The 26,667-nt window shown below is 40.4% G+C and overlaps 1 protein-coding gene and 1 long non-coding RNA gene across 13 annotated transcripts in view; both read left to right on the top strand.

The window, feature by feature from the left end:
* The first annotated feature begins 968 nt into the window (after window positions 1–968).
* RAPGEF2 (Rap guanine nucleotide exchange factor 2) overlaps window positions 969–26,667 on the top strand; it is a 273,052-nt gene continuing 247,353 nt past the window's right edge. For 4 of the 12 annotated variants that reach the window (XM_086346915.1, XM_086346919.1, XM_086346918.1 and 1 more), the window contains exon 1: window positions 972–1,875. In XM_086346915.1, coding sequence (XP_086203041.1) covers window positions 1,807–1,875 — 69 coding nt within the window. In that variant the 5' untranslated portion in view covers window positions 972–1,806. Of the gene's footprint in view, window positions 1,876–26,667 lie in introns of all 12 variants that reach the window. The other 8 variants (XM_086346917.1, XM_086346920.1, XM_086346913.1 and 5 more) reach the window with 4 other exon arrangements.
* LOC147355216 (uncharacterized) lies at window positions 2,861–3,982 on the top strand. Its single transcript, XR_015144374.1, has 2 exons — window positions 2,861–2,997; window positions 3,612–3,982. It is a non-coding gene; the product is annotated as an uncharacterized LOC147355216 (long non-coding RNA).

Below are 26,667 nucleotides of genomic sequence, written 5' to 3'. Positions count from 1 at the left end.
AGTGACATCTTAAAGGGCTCTGTCCTAGTGTTTCTGAACCAAGTAAGTCCGACTTGGGTCCGGGGTCTGGAGGTTTACTCTGCCTCATGCCAAGCACACCTGCAAGGGTTTCTGCTTATGTCACAGGATTTGCTGTCTGAGTCTCGCGCAAAAGGCTGATCACCTTTAAATCTGGAGTGTTTGCCAGTCTAGAGGCGGTGTTTAGTCCAGTATTGAACCTGCACGTTTCCACCTCCTTAGTTTCGCGGTCACTTGTCAGGCGCCTGCTGAACACTGAGGCAGGAGGGAACGCTTTCCGTGAAGCAAGTCACAAATACACCTAATAACCCCCTAGAGGACTGATTGCCTCTGCAGCGACTCGGAGCCCAACCCCTGGGTTCAAAACGACTGTCCAGGGCGGCCCAAGCTGTGGCCGGACTTCTGTTCCAGGTCAACTTTCAGCCCCGGCGGCCGAGACCTGGCGGCAGGGGGAGTATGGAGAGGCGAGGGGACGCTGCAGATCCCCCGGGATTCTGAGTGGGATGTGGGTAGGGGGCGCGGCGTAAGCCGGGGAAGGGATGGGAGTGGGGAGAGGGGAGAGGGGAGTCTGCGCCTTCCGCCCTGGCGCTAAGACTCGTCGCCTCCCCGAGGCCAGGTGGAACGGGGACCCCGCCAGCCCCGCCAGGGCGCTGCCATCCCGGGCCGCCGGGCCGCCCGGCTCACCTGGGCCGCCGAAGGTGCCGCTCACCAGCGAGGGCGCGGCCGGCGGGCCTACCGGCTGGGGGCCCGGGGGCGGGCCCGGGCGCAGGACGCCCGGCCCCCGCCGACGCGGCGCGAGCCCACTGGCCGCAGACCCGTCACTCACTCTTCACCATGGTTGCAGCACAAAGCGACCGGCCCCGGAGGCCGCTTCCTCCCTAAGGAACGGCGGGGCGGCGCGGAGGCGCAGGAGGAGGAAGAGGCGGGGAAGAGGAGGGGAGTCGCTGCTTCCCAAACACTCTCCGGGGGGCTGTGCGCGACGCCCGCCGCCGGGAGTCCGGACCCGGCTGCCAACGGCCCCTTCCCTCCGCGCCCTCAGACCGGGAACAAAGTTGCCGAGAGTCAGGCGGCCGAGGGCGCAGCCGGGGGCGCTCTGGCCGCTCCGCGCGCGCTGATGGGGGGAGGCGGCGGCGGCGGAGCGCACGGCGGCTGCCGGGGCGGCGGCGGCGGCGAGGCGGCCCGAGGGGATGCAGCAGCAGTCGGGGGGCTCGGCGGAGCTCAGTAGACAGAGCTCCGGCGCGGCGGAGACGGAGACCGAGGCGATTCAGCTCCGGAGCGCCCAGACTTGAGCCAGTCCTCAGACGGCGGCCGCGGTGCCGGAGTGCTTTCCGGAGACCCCCAGAGGAGGGGGAGGCCCTGCGCCCGGAGGAGCAGGAGGCCCGCGCGCCCCAGCCTCCCCCCTCACCGCGGCTCGAACTCCCTAAAAATAACTCAGGCCCAAGAGGGCCGGGAGGAGCCGCCGCCGTCCCCGAGAGGAGCCGGGGAGGCGTGTCGATCCAGGGCCCGGAGGGAGCCTTCCAGACCGCGCGGCGCAGAGGAAGCGGAGGAGGCGGAGGAAGCAGGAGCTCCCGGCTGCCGGGCGCCTCGGGGACCCTCGGCCCTCACGCCCCCCGCCCCGCTGCGCGCCCGGGGCCCCGCCGCCCGGTCGCCGCCGCCGCGGTTTGGCTGGTTGGCCCGAGGCGGGCGGGCGGAGCGCGCAGGGCGGAGGCGGCGGCAGCGGCGGCGGCGCTGGGCCGGGAGGAGGCGGCCGAGGGCGCGGAGCGGCCCCGGCCCGGGCCGCGGGGGGAGATGGCGTCCTACGTGGATAACAGCTTCCGCCAGGCGGTGATGAAGAACCCGGCCGAAAGGACCCCCCAGGTGAGACCCGCGTCGGCTGCGCCGTCCCAGCCTCCACCCCTCCCGACGCCGTTTGCCCCGCGCACCCGCGCCTCCCATCAGGTCCCCAACTTCCAGTGGCTTCCCATCTCCAAGCCTTCACCGGGTCCTCCTGGCATTATTTTCCCCTCTCTTGGGTCTTCTTTTCGCTGCCCTCTCGGTGCTGTCCTGCCCCCGCGATTGTCCGGCGGGACAGAGAGGTCTTTCCCGACCGTCCCGTCTTCCCAGCCGCGCGCTGGGCCTGCGAGTCAGCGGGGGTGACCTCTCCTCGGCCGTCCCTCTTGTCCCACCGGCCGCAGTGCTCCCTTCCTCCGCGAGCCTATGGCCCCTTCTGCCTTCAGAGTTCTTGGGTGTTTGCAGAGGTGTTGAGGAAACTTAAAGGGCTCTGCGAAAGACAAATCCGCGGTGGCCTTCTAAAGTGAAACGTTTGAGATGTTTGTATATTTACTGTTTTGCTTTTTTGGGGGGGAAAAAGGATGCCGCTTTCCAAGGAAGGGAGGAAGAAAGTTGGATAGCTAGGTTACTGCTTGTAGTTTCAATTGCAGACAGAACTGCAGATCAGGCATGTTCAAATACTAATCCCCCTCCCCCCCCCGCCCCCCGCCCCCGGGAAGGGCACCCTGCGGATTCTTCTGGTGTTGCACAACCTTGTCAAAATTAGGTAAGTTGGTTAACCTTTATACATTTCATTTACGTTCAGGCTTATTTTTTTCTGGCTTTAAGTGGAGGAATTGCTGATGGTGTTGGATCTGGTCGTCTCTAGTTGGACTAGAAAGGGGGAAATTTATAAAATGTGGTGGTTTGATTTTTTTTTTTTGCTTGTAGTTGCTGACTGGATAATGACGCATGCGTTGGGATGGTGACTCCAGGGGATCCTGCTGCCAACCTTCTTAAGACAAATAAGCCCTCCTGATCCTTGGGACCATCAGATATTTAGGATCTAGTGCTTGAAAGAGTGGCTTCGCTTGTTAGGTGTTGGATGCCATCTGTTCACATCCAAATGCTCTCCTCTGCCGTTGACGGTTGTTATTTAATGCGGGGAGAAGAGGATAAAATAGACTCTTCCACCGGCTGCCTTTGGGCAAGGCCCAGGAACGGCACCTGGTACCGTTTTTCATTTTTTTTCTGAGGCAGCCGTCACATCTGGGGAGTGTAGCTAGAGTGCGCATATTTACCAAACATGTGGAAGATGGGTGGTAAATTTTACAAGGAAAATTCAGTTCACACTGTCACCGGAAAGTTCCCGTTCTGAAGGATTACTTTACCAAAAACAAGGACTGTGCTGCTCAGGTCCTGTTGCACTGCCTCTCCTGTGCCTTTTCCACCTACTGTTTGTTTTGTGGTTGGCAATCACTCAGTTTTCTGCATCTGAAACTGTAGGTTCTCAGCCACAGTGTGATGGAAAAGCTAATTTCAGTGAGGTGTTTCAATGCCTTTCAGTGTTTGAGGTGCCAAGTGAAATCACACATGCTGAGAGTATTAGAACTCAGTAAGGTGGTCAGAAAATGATGTCAGAGGCCTTGGGTGGAAATTAGAGAGAGGGAAGTGGTGTGTTTGGTTGGTTGATTAGAATAGCAGTGACTCAATACCTACTATCAGGTGGTGGGGGGGGGGTAGTCGGTCACCAAACAAGGCTGAAAGAGACAGAATGTCCACTGTGACAGTGCGTGGATTGTGCCAAAGAAATGAACTGTTAAACTTTCCTCTTTCCGTGCCAGCTGTGGAGAACAGAGTGAACACCGACCAACATAGAACTTGGCCTGAGTCAGAAGTGGGCCAGTTGCTACCGACACCAACAATGTGCAAACTTCACTGACAGCCTGAAAGCAGCATATTTATCTCCCTCCCCCCGCCCCTCCACACACACCTTCACAGAACAAGTCACCCTCAAGAAACTTACCAAACATTTTGAACTTTCGTGAGTGTCCACCCTATTAATTTTAATGCTCAATGCAAACCTCCATGTTTATCATTTTAAAGAGAAAGTAGTTGGTAAGGTGACTGCTTCCCATCTTTACCTGGCTTGTTAAAAAGAATTACTTTTCTTCTAAAAGTTTGAAATTTACTCAGAAGTAAAAAAAAAACAAAACAACTTTGGTATCAGGTGCCTTTTCTGTTGAGTGCTTTGTGAATGTGAGGACTGGAAGTTTTCCTGCACTCTTCTCATGACTACTTGAGAGTTAGTATTTTGTAATATAAAAGCAAAGTTATTAAACCTATGAACAGGCACACATGGATCAGGAAAGTTTTGATGTTGTGCTTCCTTCTGTTTCTCAGGATAGATTTATGAAGAGTTTGTATGATTCTTACGACAAGCAAAAGAAAGGCGCTTTAAGAAAAAAGATAGAGGAAAAAAACATATATATATATATATATATATGTTTTGTTACATTCATTTTTTTTTTTTTAATCCCACCAACCCAGTCTCCTAAAACCCGAGAAGACATACTTTTGTACCAGGTCGGTCAGTTGCCTAGAAGTAATCATGCTGTCACTTGTACAACCTAAAAAGTTAGCTAAGAAGTTAAAGAGGTTTTGGGGGCAGGGAGAACCTCAATGCCAGACACAGGGACTTTGAAAATTACTATGAAATTAGGAAGCTTTTCATAGCCACCTGGGAAATGGAATCCATTTTCCCCATTTATTTAGGCACTTCACTAGAGGGGGGATGGTAAGGAGAAGCAAGCAAAATTGTCACCTGAATTTTTAGCCAGATGTTGCACATTCAGATTTAAGGGGCTGTCACTATTTCTCCTGATATTCTGGGAGGAGGAAAAAAAACTATCTTTAATCCAGTATGTATCCAGTATTGTGTGTCTGGAAAATGGCTAAGTTGTAGTCAATGGGGCACTGTATTCTCACTAACAAACCTTGAAAATAAGGAACACTGCACGTTCTATTGATATTTTTCAGTGCACCTCTTGTTGAAAAAAAGGACTCTTAAGTAATTGCTTTATTAAACTATTTGGGTTTATGTCTTTAATCACTTAAGTGGGAAGCTTGGTCACCTAAGCAATTTAGTGAAGTAAAAGATGTAAATAAATTACAAATAGCTTCGCCCCCAAGGCTTTAAACAATAAAATGAGTTTTCCAAACCATTTTATTAACTTACTGAGTTCAGACCCTTTCAGATTGCTTAGGTAGGGTGTTTAAATGCCTGTTTTTACTCTTTCAGGTGAAACATCTATTGCAGAGTTGTTTTTTCTGCTTTAAAGATTTAATATGTGTTTTTAGCTAGTTGTAAAAGTTACTTTTTAAAATATTTGTGTTTTAATTTATGTTAAACCATTTGTGTTAAAATGGTTTGTATTTTAAAAAGTATTTTAAAAAACAGCTCCTGCCTCGCCTCTTCCTAGTTAATAATATTACTTTGTTCTTCACTGATTTTGGGGGGGGAGTGTGTAGCTATACACCTTTTGATTTAGTTGCAAATTCATGAATTTGTCATCAGAGAGCTCATAACAGTGCAAGACTATTCTTTGCAAAAGTCACTTGGTAGAATACCTCTTGAGTGTTAATAAGAGGGTTGAAAAAGTGCCTTTAGCACAGGGAACTTTAAACTGTGCGAATCTGCACAAAAAGAGTTTCTCTGGTGGATGTTTAACTTTCAAATCTAGTGGAAGAATTGTCTATTTTCACATAAAAATTGACACATAAAAATTTCCATTTCTTTTTATCATTGTTTATTAGCAGTCTTATATTTTCATCTGACAACTTATACTTTGATTATATTTTGGCTCGTTTTGGGGCTCTAGTAATAAATAATTTGTCTTAAGTAGTTTTTGTTCATAAAACACAACTGAATGATCTGGGTGCAATTTTGAAAAGCATGTCTCACAAAGTAATACCTGTTTGGGTACAAGCATTTAGCTCTCATAGCAATGATATTTGAATTTGGAGGTTAAAAAAATGCACATTTATTACTGAAAAGCTAATTTCAGACTGTATTAGCATGTGGCTCTAAACAAGTGAGGACTTAAGTTTGTGGTAAAAATTATTAACATTCTTATGCATTATTGGTGGAAACTTAGTTGCCTTCAAATAACCTTTTAAACATTTAGTAATTAACAGTTCCATAATTAGCTTTGCATATCTTGGCTGAGATTCAAAATGAATCTAACTGCAGTGCTGTGTGGAGGCTGGTTTAATATAGTCCTTCCCAGACCCTGGGATTTTCATAGACACTCAACCCCACCCCCCTCCCCCCCAAATAAAAAAAAAAAATGAAGAGGACTTCCTGGTTGCCAACTTGGTGCAGTTTTCTTCCTCTCAAGAAAGGATGTAAAATAAAAAAACCCAGCTATAACCTCTTAACACTATAATTTTACGTATGAAAACTCACCAAGGTTTTTTTTTTTTTTTTTTTTAAGTAATTGAAGAATAGTTGCCTTACAGTGGTCATTTCTGCTGTACAACAAAGTGATTCAGTTCAGTATATATATAACCATTTTTTGGGGCCGCACTGGGTCTTTGTTGCATAGGCTTTCTCTGGTTGCGGTGCTTGGGCTTCTCACTGTGGCTGCTGCTTTTGTGGAGCACGCGCTCTATGGGTGCGTGGTCTTCAGTGGTTGCAGCACTCAGGTTTAGTCGTTGTGGCGCACAGGTTTAGTTGCTCCTTGGCATGTGGGATCTCCCTGGACCAGGGATGGAACCCATGTCCTTGGCAGGAGGATTCTTAACCACTGGACCACCAGGGACGTCCCTAGAAGATCTTTAAAACATTCTTTTCCATTATGATTTATCACAGGATATTGAATAAAGTTTTGTACTCTGCAGGACCTCGTTTATCCATTCTATATATAATGGTTTGCATCTGCTAACACCAAATGCCCAATCCATTACCCCAGTTCCCTCCTGTTTGAAACCATAAGTCTGTTCTTTTTTTTTTTTTTCCTCTTAATTTTCTGTTGGCCTGAGAAAACTTCATCCAGGTAGATTTGGGGGCGGGGGGGAGTTAAACACAGTAAGGTCTGCCTTTGATTTTGAAATTTAAGTCATATAATGTCGTATTACATAAAGTAATAGCAGCATTTGCTTCCGACGTAAATGAATTATTTGAAATAAAGATAGAGTAACCTTTTTGAAAAACAGAAAGACTGCCTTCTTGACTCTTCTGAAAAAATTGGTTGTTGTTTGTTTTTAGCTTTGTTTTGTAAGCTTTATAGGTAATGAAAAGGAATTATAATTCCCTCAAAGAACTTTGGTCTAGACTTGTGTAAAGAGATGTGGAAGTGCGGACCCCGGTGATAGTTCCATGATATTGGTATTATATGAGCTGTTCCCTCTCCTGGTAACAGTTTTCTAGAGGTTTAGAATTTCTCAAATATTTAATAAGAGCTAGATAAACTGCAATCAGAACTTATTTGATCCTGTTAACTGCTGGAAGTTCAGTTGACCAACCAGTACTTTCTGGCCCTTGGCAGCTTTCTGTTCTCTAGCTTGTGGTGTGTGTTCATGTAAAAGCTAATCAGAAAAGAGACCCTGAAGAAGAATTAGCCGTTGGTGGTTTATTCTGGGGAGGGCTGATAGTAACTTTCTTAGAAGCCAGCTAGCAATCAGTGGAACTGAAGGGATGCACGATGGTGGTTCTGATCTCTCCTGAGTATTCATGCTAGAGTTGAAACTCATTCTTTTTAAAAAATAATTTTTGTTTTTAGTTTGAGATAATTGTAGATTCACATGCAGTTATAAGAAATAATGCAGAGATCTCATTACAAAAACGTTTGTAATGTTTTCCCCATTACAAATATCTTACAAAACTGTAGTGGAATATCACAACAAGGATACTGACAATGATAAAGCCTAGGTGCAGATTCCATTACCACAAGAATTCCTTTTGTTGCCTTTTTATAGGCACGATCACGCCAGCCCTACCTCTGGCAAGGACTAATCTCTTCTCCATTGCTATAATTTTGTCATTTCAAGACTGTCATGTAAGTGGAATCATACACAGATTGACTTTTTGGATTGGCTATTTTTCAGTTAGCATAATTAAGACATGTTACCTTTTGGCCAAAATGAGTTTAGTTACTATTATCTCTGAGTGGTTTGGGCTGTGTTCTTGAGATACCAAAAGTATTTGGGGATGGGGGCAGCACAAGGTAAGGTGGATTTAAAACAGTAACAGTGAGAAATTGTTAATAAACATAGGTATAAAATAAAGACCGAAGATCATTAGATCTTGGATGAGCAAGAGTTGTGAGAGTACAACACATTTGGGATATTTCAATATATATAGTTTTTTTTCCATAAAAACATTTTTTTCTGTGTATATAATGTAAGTGTAAAGGTAGTCTTACCATCTAGAATATGTCATGAAAAGAAATTACCTGGTTTTCCTCAACCGAAGTGGTGTTTTACAATTCAGAAGGAAGTCTGATGGATGTATTTATACAAAGGAGTTCCAGGGGGACAATTTGAACAACCAAATATGGAATTATACCTCTAGGGGAAAAAATATCCATGAACTCATGCCAACATAAGTAAATTATTAAATAAATAAATAGGGGAGAAGAGACAGCTCTTTGTTACAGTAGGATTCCCCCCCCCCCCCCCCCAAAAAAGTAGAAGGTGTGCTAGAAGTGGAAAATCACTGGTAGGCAAACCTTACAGTAATAATAGTTGCAAACAAGAATCAGATGCCAGAACTAGTGGGTGAGAGTGTGATGACAAATATGTATACATCGGATATCAGAATATTTGCTTAGTCTCAAAGTGTCTTCCCCACAAGATCAATTAATTAATTACAAAGGGGAAATCAGTACTTTTAAAGTGAAGAAAATTAGCAGATACCAAATTGACTAGGTGATCAAAGTTATATCACAAGGTGTGTCGACATGATGCACCAAGAAGGGCACATCTGAAGCAGTGTTCTTACTAAAAAGCCCTTCAATTTGAGTGTCATAAAACACTAGGCAAATTCAAATTTTAGGATGCTCTACAAGACAACCTGGAGGAGGAAAGGGCAACCCACTCTAGTATTCTTGCCTGGAGAATCCGTTGGACAGGGAAGCCTGGCAGGCTATACAGTCCATGGGGTCACAAAGAGTCGGACACGACTTAGCAACTACACACACGAGATGGGCAGTACCCAGAAGTGTGTTCAAGGATGAAGTGCTGTTGAAGAGCCACAGATTGAAGGAGACCAAGGAAGCATTATAACCAAATGAACTGTGGGATTCTGAGTGAGGTCTCGGACCAGAAAGTGAACACTGGGACAGCCGGTGACATTTGAATCGATAGTTTTACTGTGGCAGGCTGGATGAAGAGTGTATAGGATCTCTGAACTACCTTTTATAAAAAAATAACTTGTTTTAGTGTAAAGCTATGTCAAAATTAAAAGTGAAAAAAAACCAACAACCAGCTTTTGGGGTTGTTGTGACTCTGACAAGAGGCCACCAAATTAAGATATTTAAAAAAAATAATCTTTTTTCCTGAGTTAATCTTAATGAAGAGCTCAGTACCTTTTAGCTAAATATTTTGCGTACATTAGGCCATTAGTGACATGGCTGAATCAATATATTAGAGGAAATTACACACACACATATCCAAGCTTGCAATAAATGGACAAGAAGAGCTAAAATTTATTCACCTTTTTCCCTAAATTTTGTAGATATTCCCATAAAAATGCAGTGTATTTTACCAGTTGTGACGGTTTCATGATCCCAAATGTAAGTGAATTAGAATATTTGGTATATGAAAAAAATGTGCAGGAGATAAAATGTTCCATGCGCATGAGGCAAGTAGAAAAGACGCTGTGGTAGTAGTTTAAGGAAGTCAGTTGAGGTGAAATCAAGTTTGTAGCATCCCCCTCTCTTTCCTCTCCTGTGAACTTAAAGTCTCTAAATTGTTACTTTTGGTAGGAGTGAGGAGGTGGAAGGGAGGGGGAGGGTGGCAGTGACTGTTGAAGAGGCAGGTCAGAGGCCCTATTACAGCTGGAGCTGATGAGACCTCTGAGCTGCGTGTGCAGCGTTTCATTAAAATCAGTTCAAGACAGAAATACAAATCTTTTTCCCATATATATATATATATATTTTATGTATATATATAAATGGAAAATTGAAACACAAAGACATTATAATATAATGCCTTTGTATTTCTTTTACAACCTCCCCTCCTCTGCCAGCCACCTACCTTTCTTTCTTGTGGTAAATATTGGAGAATACATGTTGTTTTTTTATACTATGTATTTTTTTTCTGTAACTGAAACTAGTGCTGGAAGATTAGATTAAAAAATATAGGTGCTAACATTTGAGATAACTACAAATAAATTATAAGCTGGGAGATATTTACTATTTTCAATTATAAAGATAAAGCCATTTGTTTTCTATATTTCAATAGGATTTTTTTGTTTGATGTTTTCAGTAACTGCATTTGAGGGCACAACTGAAAAAGAAGAGCTGGCCAGCCTGTGAAGTAACTAAAATCTTACATTAATAAAGTAAAAAATAGTGAAAATATATAGATGTTAACTAGCCCTATTTAACATTTGTCCAGTTGTTCTGTATGTAAGTTAAGTATTTGAAGTCTTCAAGGCAGTAAAGTTTCTGATTTCTTCTGTAAGTGACATTATGCAGTCTTGCAAGCTCCACACTCAAAATTAGAAAATTTTTGGTAAAATTGTTAGAAATGTTCAGCTAAGTTAAATTAGTTACGGTATTAAAAAAGTGCTTGATCAAATTTATACATTTCCAAACAACTAGAGCTGAGTTTTAAAAACTCACGAGTTAAAAAAAAGATTGAAATGCCAAGAATAGAGGTGAAGAAGACTTTGCATTTCAGTTTTTTCTAGTCTTCATTGGTGTCAGATTCCCTTACTTTTGTGGGACTGGAATAAACTGAGGGGCGAGCTTTAGGGCTGGCGTTATCAAGCACTGCCCTGCTCCTTCAGTTGGGAAACCACAGACTTCTCTCCGAGGCAGAAGTGTATGCCGAGACCCACAAGTTCTTCAATCCCAGATGTGAATCTCCAAACCTAAAGTCATTTGAGACTTAAGTTGGAATGGGTGAGAATTCCTATCTTGATTCCATTTTCTCTGGTATGGTTTAAATCTACATCAGTTAGAGGAAGCTCTGTGGGGGTCAGCATGGTAAAATCATTTCACTTTAAAAGTCCTTGTTCCCACTTGACATTTGGTGGGATGGCTGCTTTCCTTTGTAGTTGCACATTTGTGTCTTTAAGTGCATTCACAGTATAGTTATTTTGAGTTTATTGAGTATATTCCCTTCATCTAACCTGATGGCTATGATCCTGAACTTTGGTATCCAGACCACAGACAGCTTTGTGGTCCTGTGGAGGTAACTTCACTTCATGGGGTCTCAGGCTTTTGGATTTCAAGGGCTTTTTAAAAATCATAAAACTCTGGGCTTCTGATATTGATTTGTCATCTATTTATTTTGAGAAATAAGCTTGTTAAAGTGAATTTAAACTCTCTCTCCACTATTCTCATTTCATAAAAGAAAGGACATTCTAATATCATAAAGACAGAAAGGTTATAATCTCAGAATAAATTGAGCTCTGTTTCACCATATTCTGTTTTTGTCAAGGATTGTTAAAATTTTGCCACCGATGAGTATGGGGCTTCCCGGGTGGTGCTAGTGGTAAGTAGCCTGCCAAAGCAGGAGACAGAAGAGATGTGGGTTTGATCCTTAGGTTGAGAAGATCCCCTAGAGTAGAAAATGGTAACCCATTCCAGTATTCTTGCCTGGATAATTCCATGGGCAGAGGAGCCTTCTGGTCGATAGTCCATGGGTTCGCAAAGAGTCAGACCCGACTGAGCAACTCATATTACCAGCCTTGTATAATTGTATAGATTAAGTATGTTCATGTATTTTTAGTTTTTTTTTTTAACAGTCTCTGACTTGAGTGCTTAATATTTGTTGTATTTTAAAACGTTTTATTGTATATTGGAGTATAGCCTATTAGCAATGTTGTGATACTTGCAGGTGGACAGCGAAGAGACTCAGTCATTCATACACATGTATCCATTCTCCCTCAAACTCCCCTCCCATATTATTATTTTTCAGTTGTTGGTGTTTATTTTTCCCTTAGATAATTTTTCATCATTCATGTATCTTACAGTTAACTCACTGAAGTGATCATAACATAAATCTAATTGGTAGAATTGATTCATGGCTTAGATTGTGTTGGCATTGCATTAGTCTGCAGGTTATCAGAAACCACACACACAGAGGCCTAGTGATGGGCTTATCTTTCTCACAAAATAAGAAATCTCAAGTTAGGCAGTTCAGGCCTGATGGAGAAGCTCTAAGATTTCATCAAGGAAACTAGCTCATGCTACTTAGCAAGTGATTTTAGGTTTCAGAGTCCCAGGATGATGGCTGCATCCCAAGCAGGAGAGATGGGAGAAGGTTGAAATTCTTAGCTCTTTTGTTGGTAAGAGTTTGTTATTTTGAAGGGACGTCCTCTCCAGGTGTTTGTCATTGACCAGAGCTGGGTCACATGGCTACTCCTAGTTGCAAAGGAGGCTGGAAATATATTTTGCACTTAAGCCTGTATATTGCAGAAAGGCAGGAAAGAAGGAGGTTAAGATGAATGAGCGCTATGAGCTGATAGTATTTGTCCAACTTACTTTGTGTAGGAAATGGATGATTGTAAAAAGTTTACAGAGTGATTCTCAGGAGACCTCTTTGAAAGTCTTACTTCCAGAGGTCTTACAGTAACATATAGAGCTACATTACTGTAATTGCAGTTTTGGAGTCACATAGATATATTTAACTTTTTAGTTCAGTTATTAGATGTATGACTATTAATTTTCTGAAGCACAGTTTCTTATTTGAAAATAGAGGTAAAAATACCAGTGTGTGAACATTATATATAAATATAAATAAAATACTAATGTGACTTTTAAGTATGTTTTTAAGTGGAAACTATTGATTTATGTAGTGATTTAAAATAAAACATAGGATTATATTTTCTACATTCTTTTTGCATCAGTTGCACTCTTTTAAAATTTTATTTCATTCCTTGTGTGTTCAGTTTTGTGTTCTGATATTTTTGTGTATAGCAGTGCTTTGTTATTTTTCTGGGACTTTTAAGTTTTCAATTTGTCATTCCTCATACAAGCTGAATCATCATCATTTTATAAATATGCAATCATATATAAAATACTTATAAAAGATAGCAGTTTAAATAGTTTTCTGTAACTTGTTGAATTCATACTTATAAACTTATGTTTTTGAGAAAAGTGACTTCATATTGAATGTTATATGAGACTAGTGAAAGTATGTGAAAGTGTTAGTCGCTCACTTGTGTCTGACTCTTTGTGACCCCATGGACTGTAACAAGCAAGACTCCTCTGTCCATGGAATTCTCCAGGCCAAATATTGGAGTGGGTTGCCATTCCCTTCTCCAGGGGATCCTCCTGACCCAGCAATTGAACCCGGGTCTCCCGTATTGCAGGCAGATTCTTTACTGTCTGAGAAGACAGACTTTGATATTAAAACTTTAAGTATGCAGTATGTCTTGCTTTAGAGTAGATGTGAATAGTTATGGGCTTTTAATGATAGCATTCAAGATTTATGTAGATAAACTGCTCTTATGTGTAGTGGGGTCAGTTAAACCATTTGATATCAGAAGCTCACAGCTAGAAATGTTACTTGAAAGAGTCTGGGGTATTTGTTATTTTAAAACAGTCTGTGTTTTTTTGTAAGTTATTTGTTTCTGGGAGGGGGGCTAAGGTCTAAAATATGCCTGAATCTGGAGTATAAGTTAAGACTTTGATTTCATTTAAAATGGATTAATGTGAAAAAAAAAATGGATTAATGTGTAAGGTGTCTGTTGGCCTCACTGGAGAGATTGCTTGGCTGGAATTTGCCATGCGTCTTTAAAACTCAGGTCTTGGCACACCCCATAGCACAGAACTGGAGCTAATAAATGCTGTTTAATGACTTGATTTTTTTTTCCCCTGAGAATTTGAGATACAGCGGAAAATGTAATTATATACTTCTACATTAATAGTGAATTGGGTAAAAGCTGAATAGGAGCAGTAGTTCAGTTTCTGTAACACAGAAGCCCTCCTTTATAGAAACATGTAACTTTGTGGAGCAGAGTTTTTTTTCTTGAGTATCAGGCAGTTGCCTCCCCATAAGTTTAATCACTTTGGTGTTGATATACTGAACTGTCATTTACACTATATTTGATTGTAATTTAACAGAGTGTATAAATTCTTCCTCTGAGCTCCTGTGACATCTTTGTTCTACTTTGCAGTACCTTTTTTTAAAAATTACTTTGAGATTTTTGACTATGGTCAGGGACAGTAGTGTAATGACAGACTTAAATTAGTATTTAGAACCAATTTGCTGATAAAGCATTACTAAGTAGAGATCTCAGCTTTGATCCATTTTATTAGATATGACTATTTGTATAGATTAACTCCTTGGGCTTTCCAGATGTTGCATTGGTAAAGAATCCACCTGCCAATGCAGGAGGTGCCGGTTCAATTCCTGGGTCTGAAAGATAGGGAGTAGAAGAAATAACAACCTACTCTAGTATTCTTGCCTGGAAAATCCCATGGCCAGAAGATCCTGGCATGCTATACTTGCATGAGGTTGCAGAGAGTGACTGAGCACACACACATTAACTTCTTAAGGGGCAGTTTCAGAAATAGATTAAATACCCTGTGCTTAGATCTTTACTTAGTGATTATATATAAAACTTTAGAAAAAAGTAAACTGTACTAACACTCATTCTGGGTAAAATATTTACACATTTGTAGTAAAAGACATCTTAATTAAATACATGTATAGAGTAGAATTTAACTTCATTGATTTCTACTTTTTATCAGTACTTTGTAATTTTTAATTTGTCATGTAATGATCTTTTTTTTTTTTTGGTCACACTGCCTGACTGGTGGGATCTTAGTTCCCCAACTGGGGATCGGACCTGGGTCCTCAGCAGTGAAAGTACACAGTCCTAACCCCTCGACCACCAGGGAATTCCCATAATGTTCTTCTTTATGGGGAGGGATAGTGTGATTCCGGAGCATGAGTAAGGCATGTAATCCATAGACTGCTTCCCTTACCTGATGATGCCTGAAGGGACCTTGAGGAAAACAGATTTGTCAATGTTGGTTCTTGACGCTGAGTGGAACCTTAGAATCAGCTATCATTGTACCACAGACGTGGAGGCTTCCAGGGGCCTATGGAGAGTCCTGGAAATCTGGCCTAGCCTCCACCTTTAACTTCTATTAGAAAAGGGAGACTTACCACTAAAAAAAATGCTGCAACTCTCTGATCTAGTTTGGGACTCCTGAGAAAATAAACACCAAGAGTAGTTGTTGAATTTCCCCATGCCACAGGGACAGGGCCAGCACACTGTTGAAAACTTAATCTCCTAGATCAGGACTGAGTAAACTTAGCCCTTGGGCCAAATTCAGCCCATAGCCTGGTTTTGTGTATAACGTTTTATTGGGACCCAGCCAGGCTCATTCTTCCTGTTGTCTGTGGCTGCTTTCATGCTTCAGAGGCTGAGTATGGCCTGCAGAGGCTAAAATACTTACTGTCTGGCTCTACAGAAATTTGTCCTCTGCCTTACAGACTCCTCATTTCTGAGAACTTCCAACTGATTTCAGGGCTCAAGGATTTAATATGTCTTTTATAATTGCAGGTCTGTAATCAAAGAGGTATGTTTACACAAGGGGCTTTCCAAGTGGCTCAGTGGTACAGAATCTGCCTGCCAATGCAGGAGTCGTGGGTTTGATCCCTAAGTCGGGAAGATCCCCTGGAGGAGGGCATGGCAACCACTCCAGTATTCTTACCTGGGAAATCCCATGGACAGAGGAGCCTGGCAGGCTGCAGTCCATGAGGTCACAAAGAGTCTGATGGTGATTGAGCATGCACACATCTTTATACAAAGGGGAGTGAAGTAGAGGCATCTCAACCCAGCCTGCTGCTGCTGCTGCTAAGTCGCTTCAGTCGTGTCTGACTCTGTGCGAGCCCATAGACGGCAGCCCACCAGGCTCCCCTGTCCCTGGGATTCTCCAGGCAAGAACACTAGATGCACTATTATTTAAATGCGGCGAAAACAAAGCTATTTTGTCAATTTCAATTATTTTCTTCTTTTGAGATGTAGCCAAAAGAGTACTGGGACTTTTAGTCATTCTAATAAAGTGTCTCCTGGTGTTCTTTACAAATACAATCTGAAAGGAGAAAAGAAATTTTATTATATAGTAACATTATTAACATAACAGTTCATAAAATGTCTTAAAGGCACTGGGTGTAATATGTGTTATTATTGTTCATCTGCTGATGTTTACCCAATATGTTTTTTTTTTTTCCTGAGTCTTACAGTTTTGCTCCCAGGAAGGACATATTTTTGTATAGGTTAATTCATCAGTTTTTCAGCCTGACTTTATTTAAACTGTGTTGTCTTTCTCTCGGTTTTCAAGAAATCTAGAGTTAGGTGAGAAGTTTTAAGAAAAATCCTCTTCCTGAATTAGGCTTTCATTAATGAAACAAAACTGAATTATATAAGCCCATCAGATATACCAGCCCCTGTTGGCATCAGCTGGGTGCTCTGCTTAATAACTCTGTGTTGTACTCAAAGATGCTTTTATTTCCATTGTGTTTGCAATCAAGAATGATTGTACTACTACCTTTAGCTTTTGAAAAATGATTGTAGGCATACTATCTAAACCTTTAAATTGGATTCAGAGATAAAACTCTTTGCTTTTTATTATATTGTTTACCTTTCTCTGTCTTGCACCCAAACAGGAACTTGCTTGAGTTGATCTTTCCTTTTCACAGTGGCTGCAGAATTGTCCTCAGTAGCTGTTACTTCTTGGCAATCACAAAAATAACTTAATTAATTAACAGATGATAACTTGTACGGGTATGGTAATTAGTTATATTGATGTGAGTAAAGAAAAGAGGCTATTTCAATGAGGCTTCTGGGGTTAGAAATGAAATTACTTTCTTGAGAAGATGGGCTTTCATTATGGTTTAGGAGAGAGACACTAAGGTCTCTAAAATTGCAACAGTCTTGCCAGTGTTCAGTGAAACTTTGTAGAAAATGTTAATGGAAATCTTATTACAATGTATTCAGTTTCAGACCTCCTCTTTCCTAGTAGAAACATTCCTAGTATTTAAGCTGCTTCCTTACTTCATCCTTAGAGGATAATCAGTTTTCATACTGTCAGTTGCCTCCTCAGTTGTCTAGGAAAAGTCTTCCAGAAGACTAGAATTAATGTAGTCTTCTGGAAAGGATTAAAAACTATTTAATTTAAAACTTCAGGGATATTGTACGGAATTTTGAACATTTTTGCTTGTGATTTTTTTTTTTTTTTTAAGGAAGGGAGTAAATGTTACACATTTTGAGCCAATTTTTAGGAAGACAGTATTTACCTTCAAATTGGTTGGAGGAAAATACAGACTAGCACAGGGGAAAGAAGAAAGAAACTAGCATCTCCTGGAAATCTTTGAAAGTCTGGTGAAAAGAAAACCATACTTCTCATCAAACTGGATGAGATTTTTTATTTTTATTTTTATTTTATTTTTTGAGATTTTTTAGAATTAAGAAAGATCTCCCCCATAACTTAAAGTCTAGCCTTTTGTATTTGTTGTTGTTCAGTCACTCAGTCGTGCCTGACTCTTTGCGACCCCATGTTGCAGAACACGCCAGGCTTCCCTGTCCTTCACTGTCTCCTGCAGTTTGTGCAAACTTGTTCATTGAGTGGGTGATGACATTCAACCATCTCATCCTCTGTCTTCCCCTTTTGTATATCTTACAGTTTTCTTTATATTTGAAATAGGTTGTGACTTTTTGTTTTTTGGTAAAATATCATTTACTCTCTCTTGTCCAAGGTTTAGACAAGAAAAAAAAAAAAGTGGCCAATCTCGATCATCTCTTTCAGAAGGTTATAAGGATTTCTCATAATTTTCTTAATTTATTAGGCAAATATTCCCCTTTGCTGATAGTGAGAATGAGCAAGTTAAATATGTTTATGGGAACCCATGCTGGTCCTCCCTGCTCTGCTTTTAGGCTAGGTTGTAATTTACACTTTCCTTCATTTTTACTCTTCTCAGTTGATTGTAAGATCAATAGTACAAGAAAAGAAACACTGCTGTGGACCTGTTTATTTAGGGTGGTATTTCAGAGAGAGAACTCCAAAGGCCTTATTTCTTGACAAGTAGAAGCCATTCCTGTGGATGGTAATTTTCAAGAATGATACTTGTAACCACAAAGAACAATACTCTTGCATTATCTTCTGGGTAAACTGCTCCTATGTTCCAACTGATTTAGTAAAAAGCTAACCATGGAGTTTGGGAAGGAAAACATCTATTTATTTTCCTTCCTGATTCTTCCTTTCATTCTCACTGCTGTCATCCTCAGGTCTTTGTCTGCATGCCACAAGCAAAGGGACCCTTTTTACCCAGGGTCCCTTCATTCCTTGCTGTTCTTCCCTCAGACCTGTCCTGGGCGTTTAAAAAGGACTAACTTAAATGTTTCCTCCTCTGTGAAGCTTTTTCTAGTCACTTGAGCTGGATATTGAGTCTTTCTTTGTGAAAATTTTTATTGTTTTAACTTGCGCCTCTCAGGAAAGCATTTATTGTCTGGTAATATTCTGAGTAATATTCTATAGTGTATATAGTGTGTGCACACACACACACTTTATCTGTTCACCCCTTGGTAGACATTGAGGGTGTTTCCACATCTTGGCTATTGTATTGTAAATAATGCTAACTGAACATAGGGGTACATGTGTCTTTTCAAATTACTGTTTTCATATCCTCTGGATAAATACCCAGCGAATAGCTGTAACATATGCCAGTTCTGTTCTTAATTTTTCCATTAATCTCTGTATTGTTCTCCGCAGTGGCTATAGCAGTCTACATTCCCATCAACGGTGCACAAGGGCTCCCTTTTCTCCACACACCTGGTATTAATAAGACCTGTTGCTTGTTATCTTCTTGGTAATAGCCATTTTGACCCATGGGAGGTGATATCTCATCGTGGTTTTGACTACAATTCTCTAATAATTGCTCATGTTGAGCATCTTTTTATTTACCTATTGGCCATGTCTTTGTCTTTTTTTTGGAAAAATGTCCATTCAGTCCTTTGCTTATTTTTTAATTGGACCTTGTGTTTTGAAATGTTGAGTTGTACGAGTTCTTTGTATATTTTGAATTGTATATTCTGGATTTTACCAAAATATCTGGATTTTACCAAAATATTTGGATATGACCCTTTGTCAGATTTATGATTTGTAAATACCTTTCCTCTTTCAGTAGGTTTCCTTTTCACTTTGTTGATGATTTCCTTCATGGTAGAAGGTTTTAGTTTGATGTAGTCCCATTTTAATTTTCAAATTGTGTGGCATGTGGAACTTCCCGAGCAGGGGGACAAGGAATCTAACCTGGACCCTCTGCAGTGGAAACATGGAGTCTTAAACACTGGATCACCAGGGAAATCTAAGTCTCATTTTTAATTTTTTGCTTTTGTTTCCCTTGCCTTAGGAGTCAAATCCAAAAACATAGCTAAGACCAATGTCAGGAAGGTTGTCGCCTATGTTTCCTTCTAGAAATTTATGCTTTTTAGGTCTTACATTCCAGCCTTTAATCTATTTTTAGTTAATTTTTGTGTGGTGACATATAATTGGTCTCTTTTCATTCTTTGGCATATAGTTGTCCAGCTTTCCCAACACCAGTTTTGAGGAGACTGTCTTTTCTTCGTTGTGTGTTCTTGGCTCCTTTGTTGTAAGTTAATTGTCCATGTATATATGCTTTTATTTTTGTGCTCTTATTCTGTTTCATTGATCTGTGTGTCTGTTTTTATACCAGGGCCATATTATTTTGATAACTGTAGCTTTGTAATATAATTTGAAATCAGAGAATGTGATACCTCCACATTTGTTATTCTTTCTGAATATAGCTTTGGCTAGTTGGGCTCTATTGTGGTTCCATATAAATATTTATTCTAGTTCTATGAAAGATGTCATTGGAATTTTGATACGGATTGCATTGAGTTTGTGGATTGTTTTGGGTAATATGATCGTTTTAACAATATTAATTCTTTCAATCCATGAGTGTGGAATATGTTTTCTTTTTTTTTCTAATTTTTTTAACGCCCCCCTTTTTTAACCCCCCCTTTTTTTTAATCCTCCCCCAAATATGTTTTCATTTTATTGGTGTGTTCAGTTTCTTTCATCTTACAGTTTTTAGTGTACCTTATTCTTATTTTAAACTGCAAAAAATTCCTTGAAGGTGAATCTATCTTATAGACATTTGTGTTTCCATGGTGTTTTATAATACCTGAGCGTTTCACAAATACTTAAACTATGAAGTGTGCATCAGACATTTCCATGTAATTCAATAAGCAGTACTGACAGGGCACGACCCAATTTGGTATAATTTTAAAATTTAACTCCTGGGAGATTATTTTTTACTATTTGAGTATAACATAATTTAGGCTTGTTATTATTTTAAGACAGCCACAATTAACTCAGAATTGCTTGGATAGGTGATGTGATTCAAGTTTTACTTAGCCACCATGACTTTGGTCAGTCACATAAGTAAGTCAAAAATAGAAGCCTGAAACTCTAGGCATGATCTTATGAATTTCTAAGCCCTGGACTTCAGTTTTTTGCCTTGGATTTTATTCGAGGGGTGTATACATTTGCTTTTACTGGATTCTGAACTTTTTGTTTTATACATCTACTTTGTAAGCCTTTGTAAGTCAGATCGACAGTATTTTAAATTGTATAACTAATCTCTTGTAAGATCCAAGAGAAACAGTATTTGTAATGCCTTAGCTTCTTTTATATTGATGTTGCTTTAATGATGTCACTCATTTTGGGGTCTGTAATGAGGAAAAGTAGGTGAGAGAGAGGGGCTGGTGTGGTACTCTCTATTCTCTGAGTGACTTTGGCAGCTTTCCTTGGACCTCAGCTTTCTGGTCTTTAAAACAGTACACTGTTTTCGAGGGTATCTGTTAAGGGTTAAATGAACATAATGTATGAGAAAGTACTTCTCAAAGGGAAAAGTCTATACAGTAATGTAAGACATTACAATCACTGACACAATGAAAGTATTAGTGCCAGTAGAAATTGTGAGTCATTTTAAAAGATAAGAGACTATTTGGCTATACAAATAATACTATTTGGCTAGTAGTATTTATAGAAATATGCCTCTTTTCAGTGTGAGTGAGGCAGTAAGACCATGTTTTAAAATTATTTCTTTATTTGGTTGTCCAGATTAATACTTATCTGGATCATTTTAGAATTATAGGCTTCATGTTGAGCTTTCTAAAGAGCTTTCTTTGTAAAGCACTTTCAGACTTCAAAGAACCATTGTGTAAGAACTCATCTACACCAATATATCTTGAGTAGTTTTGATTATTTTATGTTGAATAGAAAAGCTGAACCAAAAATTTTTTCACTTTCAAAAGTACTCAAGTGGCAAAGTCTTTCCATATGTGTAACATGTATATGTATTCTCTTCTAAGAGTGTTTATTGGAATACATATTTTTGAAATAAAAGCTTTATATTTGTGTGCTGTGAATAGATATGATTTTCTGTTCTTTTCTGATTATTGAAATCTGTCATCATTCTGTACTTACATTTGAATGTTCTGTGAACTTAGAGATTTAGCCAAAACTTGCAGAAGAGTGTTAATAAGTATAAGAATGTGGAATAGAAATTTCATGACTATTTTTGAAGAATTTGAAAAGGAATTGAAATTACCTTCATAATATAAACGTTCACTATTAAAAGGTACAACAGTAAATGAATCTTTATGCTTCTAATTATCTTTTATTGAGTTACTTTTGTAGTGCTGCCCCTTTGAAAGTTCAAGTCTCCATTAGTATAATAATACATAATACTTAGAGTTGTGTTGTTTGCTCTTCATTTATACTTAGGGAGAACGCAACTTAGAAGAACTGAGGGACGATATGGAAAAGCAATAGACATTTATTAAGTCTTCATTATGTGTCAGAAAGTCAGCTAGGTTTTTTCCCCTCATTTTTGAGTTGTTCAGTTCAGTCTCTCAGTCGTGTCTGACTCTTTGTGACCCCATGAATCACAGCACACCAGGCCTCCCTGTCCATCACCAACTCCCAGAGTTCACTCAGACTCACGTCCATCGAGTCAGTGATGCCTTTGTCATCCTCTGTCATCCCCTTTTCCTCCTGCCCTCAATCCCTCCCAGCATCAGAGTCTTTTCCAATGAGTCAACTCTTCGCATGAGGTGGCCAAAGTACTGGAGTTTCAGCTTTAACATCATTCCTTCCAAAGAACACCCAGGACTGATGTCCTTTAGGATGGACTGGTTGGATCTCCTTGCAGTCCAAGGGACTCTCAGGAGTCTTCTCCAACACCACAGTTCAAAAGCATTTTTAGTTTTTGCTGCTGCTGCTGCTGGTAAGTCGCCTCAGTTGTGTCTGACTGTGTGACCCCATAGAGGGCAGCCCACTAGACTCCTCTGTCCTGGGATTCTCCAGGCAAGAATACTGGAGTGGGTTGCCATTTCCTTCTCCAGTGCATGAAAGTGAAAAGTGAAAGTGAAGTCGCTCAGGCATGCCTGGCTCTTAGCGACCCCATGGACTGGAGCCTACCAGGCTCCTCCATCCATGGGATTTTACATCAACCCAATTAAGCAGGAGATGCGGCTCTTAACTTACCAGTGAAGAAGCAACTGAGATAGAGAAGTTAACTCTTTTTCTTAAGGACACAAAACTGTCTGATTTCAAAGTCCACACTTTTTCCACTCTACCAGACTCCTTCTGAAATAAAATTGAGTGTCAATATCTGGACTGTTGTAGTAAGGACTGTTACAAAGTGAAGTTCCAATTTGCTTAAGGTCTTTCTCTTTATTTGCCCATTTCTTTTTATATAAAATGTTTCACTAGGTTACTTGTACTTCAGAGATGAGCTTCAGCTCTAAAATCTCATTTTATTGAAATTTTGGGATTTCCCTGGTGGTCCAGTGGTTAAGACTGTGTGCTTCCACTGCAGGAGACCTGGGTTTGATCCATGGGTGGAAAACTTAAGATTCTGCAAGCCACACAGTGTGGTCAAATAAATAATTGTATTAAAATTTTAACTTTTAAAATAATTGGAGTTAGTAGAGTAGGACTGGAAGGTCTATTTTTAACTTAGGTCCAGGTACTTAGCCAATAGATAAGTCTCAGTAAGTATTAGATATTGTTATATTAACTCTGTCTTTTAAGTAGCTTGTCTTAGTCATTAGGTTTATCTGAAAAAATGCAGAGTTTTACATGATGGTTTTAGTAGCATCTAATATTTCTTGACAGTTTTGTCACTGGATACTGTTTTAAGGATGTAAAGTGTTAGTTGCTCAGTCATGTCTAACTCTTTGTGACACCATGGACTGTAACCCGCTCGGCTCCTCTGTCCATGGAATTCTCCAGGCAAGAACAGTGCCTGGAGAATACTGCCTTAGGGTTGTCATTTACTTCTCCAGGGGATCTTCCTGACCCAGGGATCAAACCCAGGTCTCCTGCATTGCAGGCGGATTCTTTACCATTTGATCCACCAGGGAAGCCCTAAGGATGTAAATGTGTTATTCTTTTTCCTCCTTTTCAGTACTTTGTTTTATCCAGTGACATAGTAACATGATAAATATATTATCTTGGTATCTTCTTCTGATTAGTTGTTATTGGTTTTTGTTTCCTTTATTTTTAATAATCAACTATATTAAGGATTTTTGTCAGTTGAAGAGAATGAAAGTGATGATTACAATTAGAATTCTTTGATCTTTGGTTTGGGCTAGCTTGATGCCTTTCAAGTTGCTGTGTACTGGGGTGGGGGTTCAGGGGAAACTAACCAGTTTTTCTCAGCAGTAGTATATCCATGCATCTGCTTGTTTGTCAGAAAAACACAGACTTGACATACCTCCTATTTCTGTTGCTTATGACATTTCCACATAGAATTATATTAATAATTCCTTTCTGTCTGGAAACATAGTTGGAAGCCTTGGTTTTCAGTGCTGACTGAAAAAGGTGAGGGAAAGGCTCAGGGGCTTGCTCCCAGGGACCAGATTTGAACGGATTGTAGTATTCGGAACTAGCAAGTTGGAGAGTAAAACATTCCTGGCGCTTCTGCTTCTCTGACTGTTGCCATGAAGATGTCTTAACTCGTAAGTGAATTTTGTTGTCTGAGTACGTTATTTAGAAAGGGGTTAATTGAACTGGAATTTGACCAGAATCGAGAAATGTTCAGAAATTACCCAGATATGCTAAGAATTAATTCATAAGCCTGTATCTTGCAGAGAGATACTGTTTATGTTATCTGACATTATCCGACACTATTTTATGATTGTACTTCTTGATCTCAACTATATAATGAAAGACAGATGCTAGATTCTGGAATGTGAGATATTAAGGAGTCTTAAGTGCTTCTGAAATGCTGAAATCCAGATGTTTTGGTGGTTCTGGGGATGTATTTGTGTTTCAGTGATGTGCTCTAGTCGTTTCAGTTGAGGAGACCTGTGTCACTGTGTCTGGTAGCGAGTCCAGTTTGTTCCCCTTTGTCCTTACAAGACATAGAAAATGCCCTTCCTTTGGGATGGAAGAACACAGTACTCTAGGGCAGAAAGGAGGTTTTTCAAAGGGGTAACAAGGTCTTTTTTCTTTTTTTTTAAATTCTGAATTTTCTCATTTATGGCTCCTTTAAAAAACAAAACCATATCATTTCCTTCCAGAACATTCTATGTTGACCATTCCACAGGCTCCTGTTTTTGAGGGGCATTGGGATCAGAAAGAGAGGTTAAGTGCAACCTCCTAGTGGTTTGCTCAAAATTCACCCTGCATTGTAAGTGTACATGATAATGTGTTGCTGTCTCTGGAATGTTTGCAATGTACCACAAATGTTCATCATTTGTACTTAGACTATATATTTAAAAACTAGTGTTTTAAATAATACTTACTTAGGTTTTGTGTGTGTGTGTGTGTGCACGTGTGCATAGTTCACATATCAAACATTATAAAAAGGTATGCAAAGGAGAGCCTTCCTTCCTCTTCTGCTCCACATGTGCCTGGTCTCCAGCCCCAAAACAGAGTGAGTGGTCTTAGTTGCTTGTTTATTCTTCCAAAGATTTTTTTTTGAAGATATGTGCATAGACCCATACAAAATGTTTTCCCCAACCTCCAGATTATATCTACTTATCTATCTGTCCCTTGCTTATTTACTTACTGTAAAATATAATTTGGGAATCTTTCTGGAACAGTGAACGAAGAGCTCGCTTCTGGGGTGTGCCTGTGAGTTTAGCCAGTACAGTGTATTCCCAGTAAGGAATATCCCTTACATATGTGATCTGATAAATTTCTGTTGGGCCAAAGGATTCTTGCATTTCTAATTTCGATAATTATTGTAGTAGCATACTACTGTCAACATTGTATTAGGAATTAAAAACACAAATTGTAATTAAGTTGGTTGCAACTTTTACAACAGTCAGATATAATTTTTTTAAAAATATTATTTATTGGCTGACCTGGGTCTTAGTTGTGGCATGTGGTATCTCTAGTTGCAACATTCAGACTCTTAGTGGTGGCAAATGGGATCTAGTTCCCTGACCAGGAATAGAACCTGGGTCCCCTGATTGGGAGCATGAAGTCTTAGCAGGAAGTCTGCAGATGTAATTTATCTATAGTAAGATTTATCCTGTCCCAGTATAAAATTCTATGAATTTTAACATGTGTACAGGCATACCACCACCAGTCACCACAGTCAGAGATGTTTCCATCATCTGGAAAGCTCCCTGCCCCTGTCTGTAGTCAGTCTCCTCTGACTAGCCCTGACTGTGGCAGCCATTGGTCTGATGTCTCTTACTACAGGTTTGCCTTTCCCAGATGGCACCCCACTCCAGTACTCTTGCCTGGAAAATCCCATGGATGGAGGAGCCTGGTGGGCTGCAGTCCATGGGGTCGCTGAGGGTGGGACACGACTGAGTGACTTTGCTTTCACTTTTCACTTTCATGCACTGGAGAAGGAAATGGCAACCCACTCCAGTGTTCTTGCCTGGAGAATCCCAGGGACGCGGGAGCCTGGTGGACTTCTGTCTGTAGGGTCGCACAGAGTTGGACACAACTGAAGTGACTTAGCAGCAGCAGCAGCAGCCTTTCCCAGAATGTCATATATTAATACATGGAATCATATAGTGGGCCATCTTCTGGCATCACTTCTTCATCAAGCATCAGGCTTTTGAGATTGAGCCATGCTGTGACATGTATCAGTAGTGGTTTTTTTTTTTTTTGGTTTTTTCCCTGTTCATTGCTGAGTAGTACTTCATCATATAGACGTACCAAAATTTGTTAATCCCCAATCCATATTTGAGTTACTTCTAGTTTTTGGCAATTATGAATAAAACTGCTGTAAACCATACATGTAAGAATTTATGTGAACATGTATTTTTGTTTTTATTGGCAAATACCTAGGTGTGGGGTTCCTGGGGCTACATGCTGTTTAACTTCATGAGAAACTGACAAATTCTTGTTTCCAAAGCAGCTGTGTCATATGGTATTTCCATCTGCAGTGCATGAAAATTCCAGTTGTCCTGCATCCTAATTAGCACTTGGATATGTCAGGTTATATTTTAAGGCATTTTATTAATAAGCTTATATTGATATCTTAGTGTTTTTTAACAAGCAGCTTTATTGAAGTATAATTTGTATACTGTATTATTCACTCATTTAAAGCATATGATCAGTGAATTTTAGTGTATTTACAGGAATGTGCAGCTACCATCACAGTCAGTTTTAGAACATTGTTATCACCTCAGAAAGAAAATCCTTGTGC

This window comes from Bos grunniens, chromosome 17, assembly GCF_055505025.1.
Source record: "Bos grunniens cultivar Pamir isolate PY7600 chromosome 17, Bosgru_T2T1.0, whole genome shotgun sequence".
In the NCBI taxonomy this organism is placed as follows: domain Eukaryota; kingdom Metazoa; phylum Chordata; class Mammalia; order Artiodactyla; family Bovidae; genus Bos; species Bos grunniens.
Note: the sequence above shows the minus strand (reverse complement) of the source record. Positions and strands in the feature narration are given on the sequence as shown.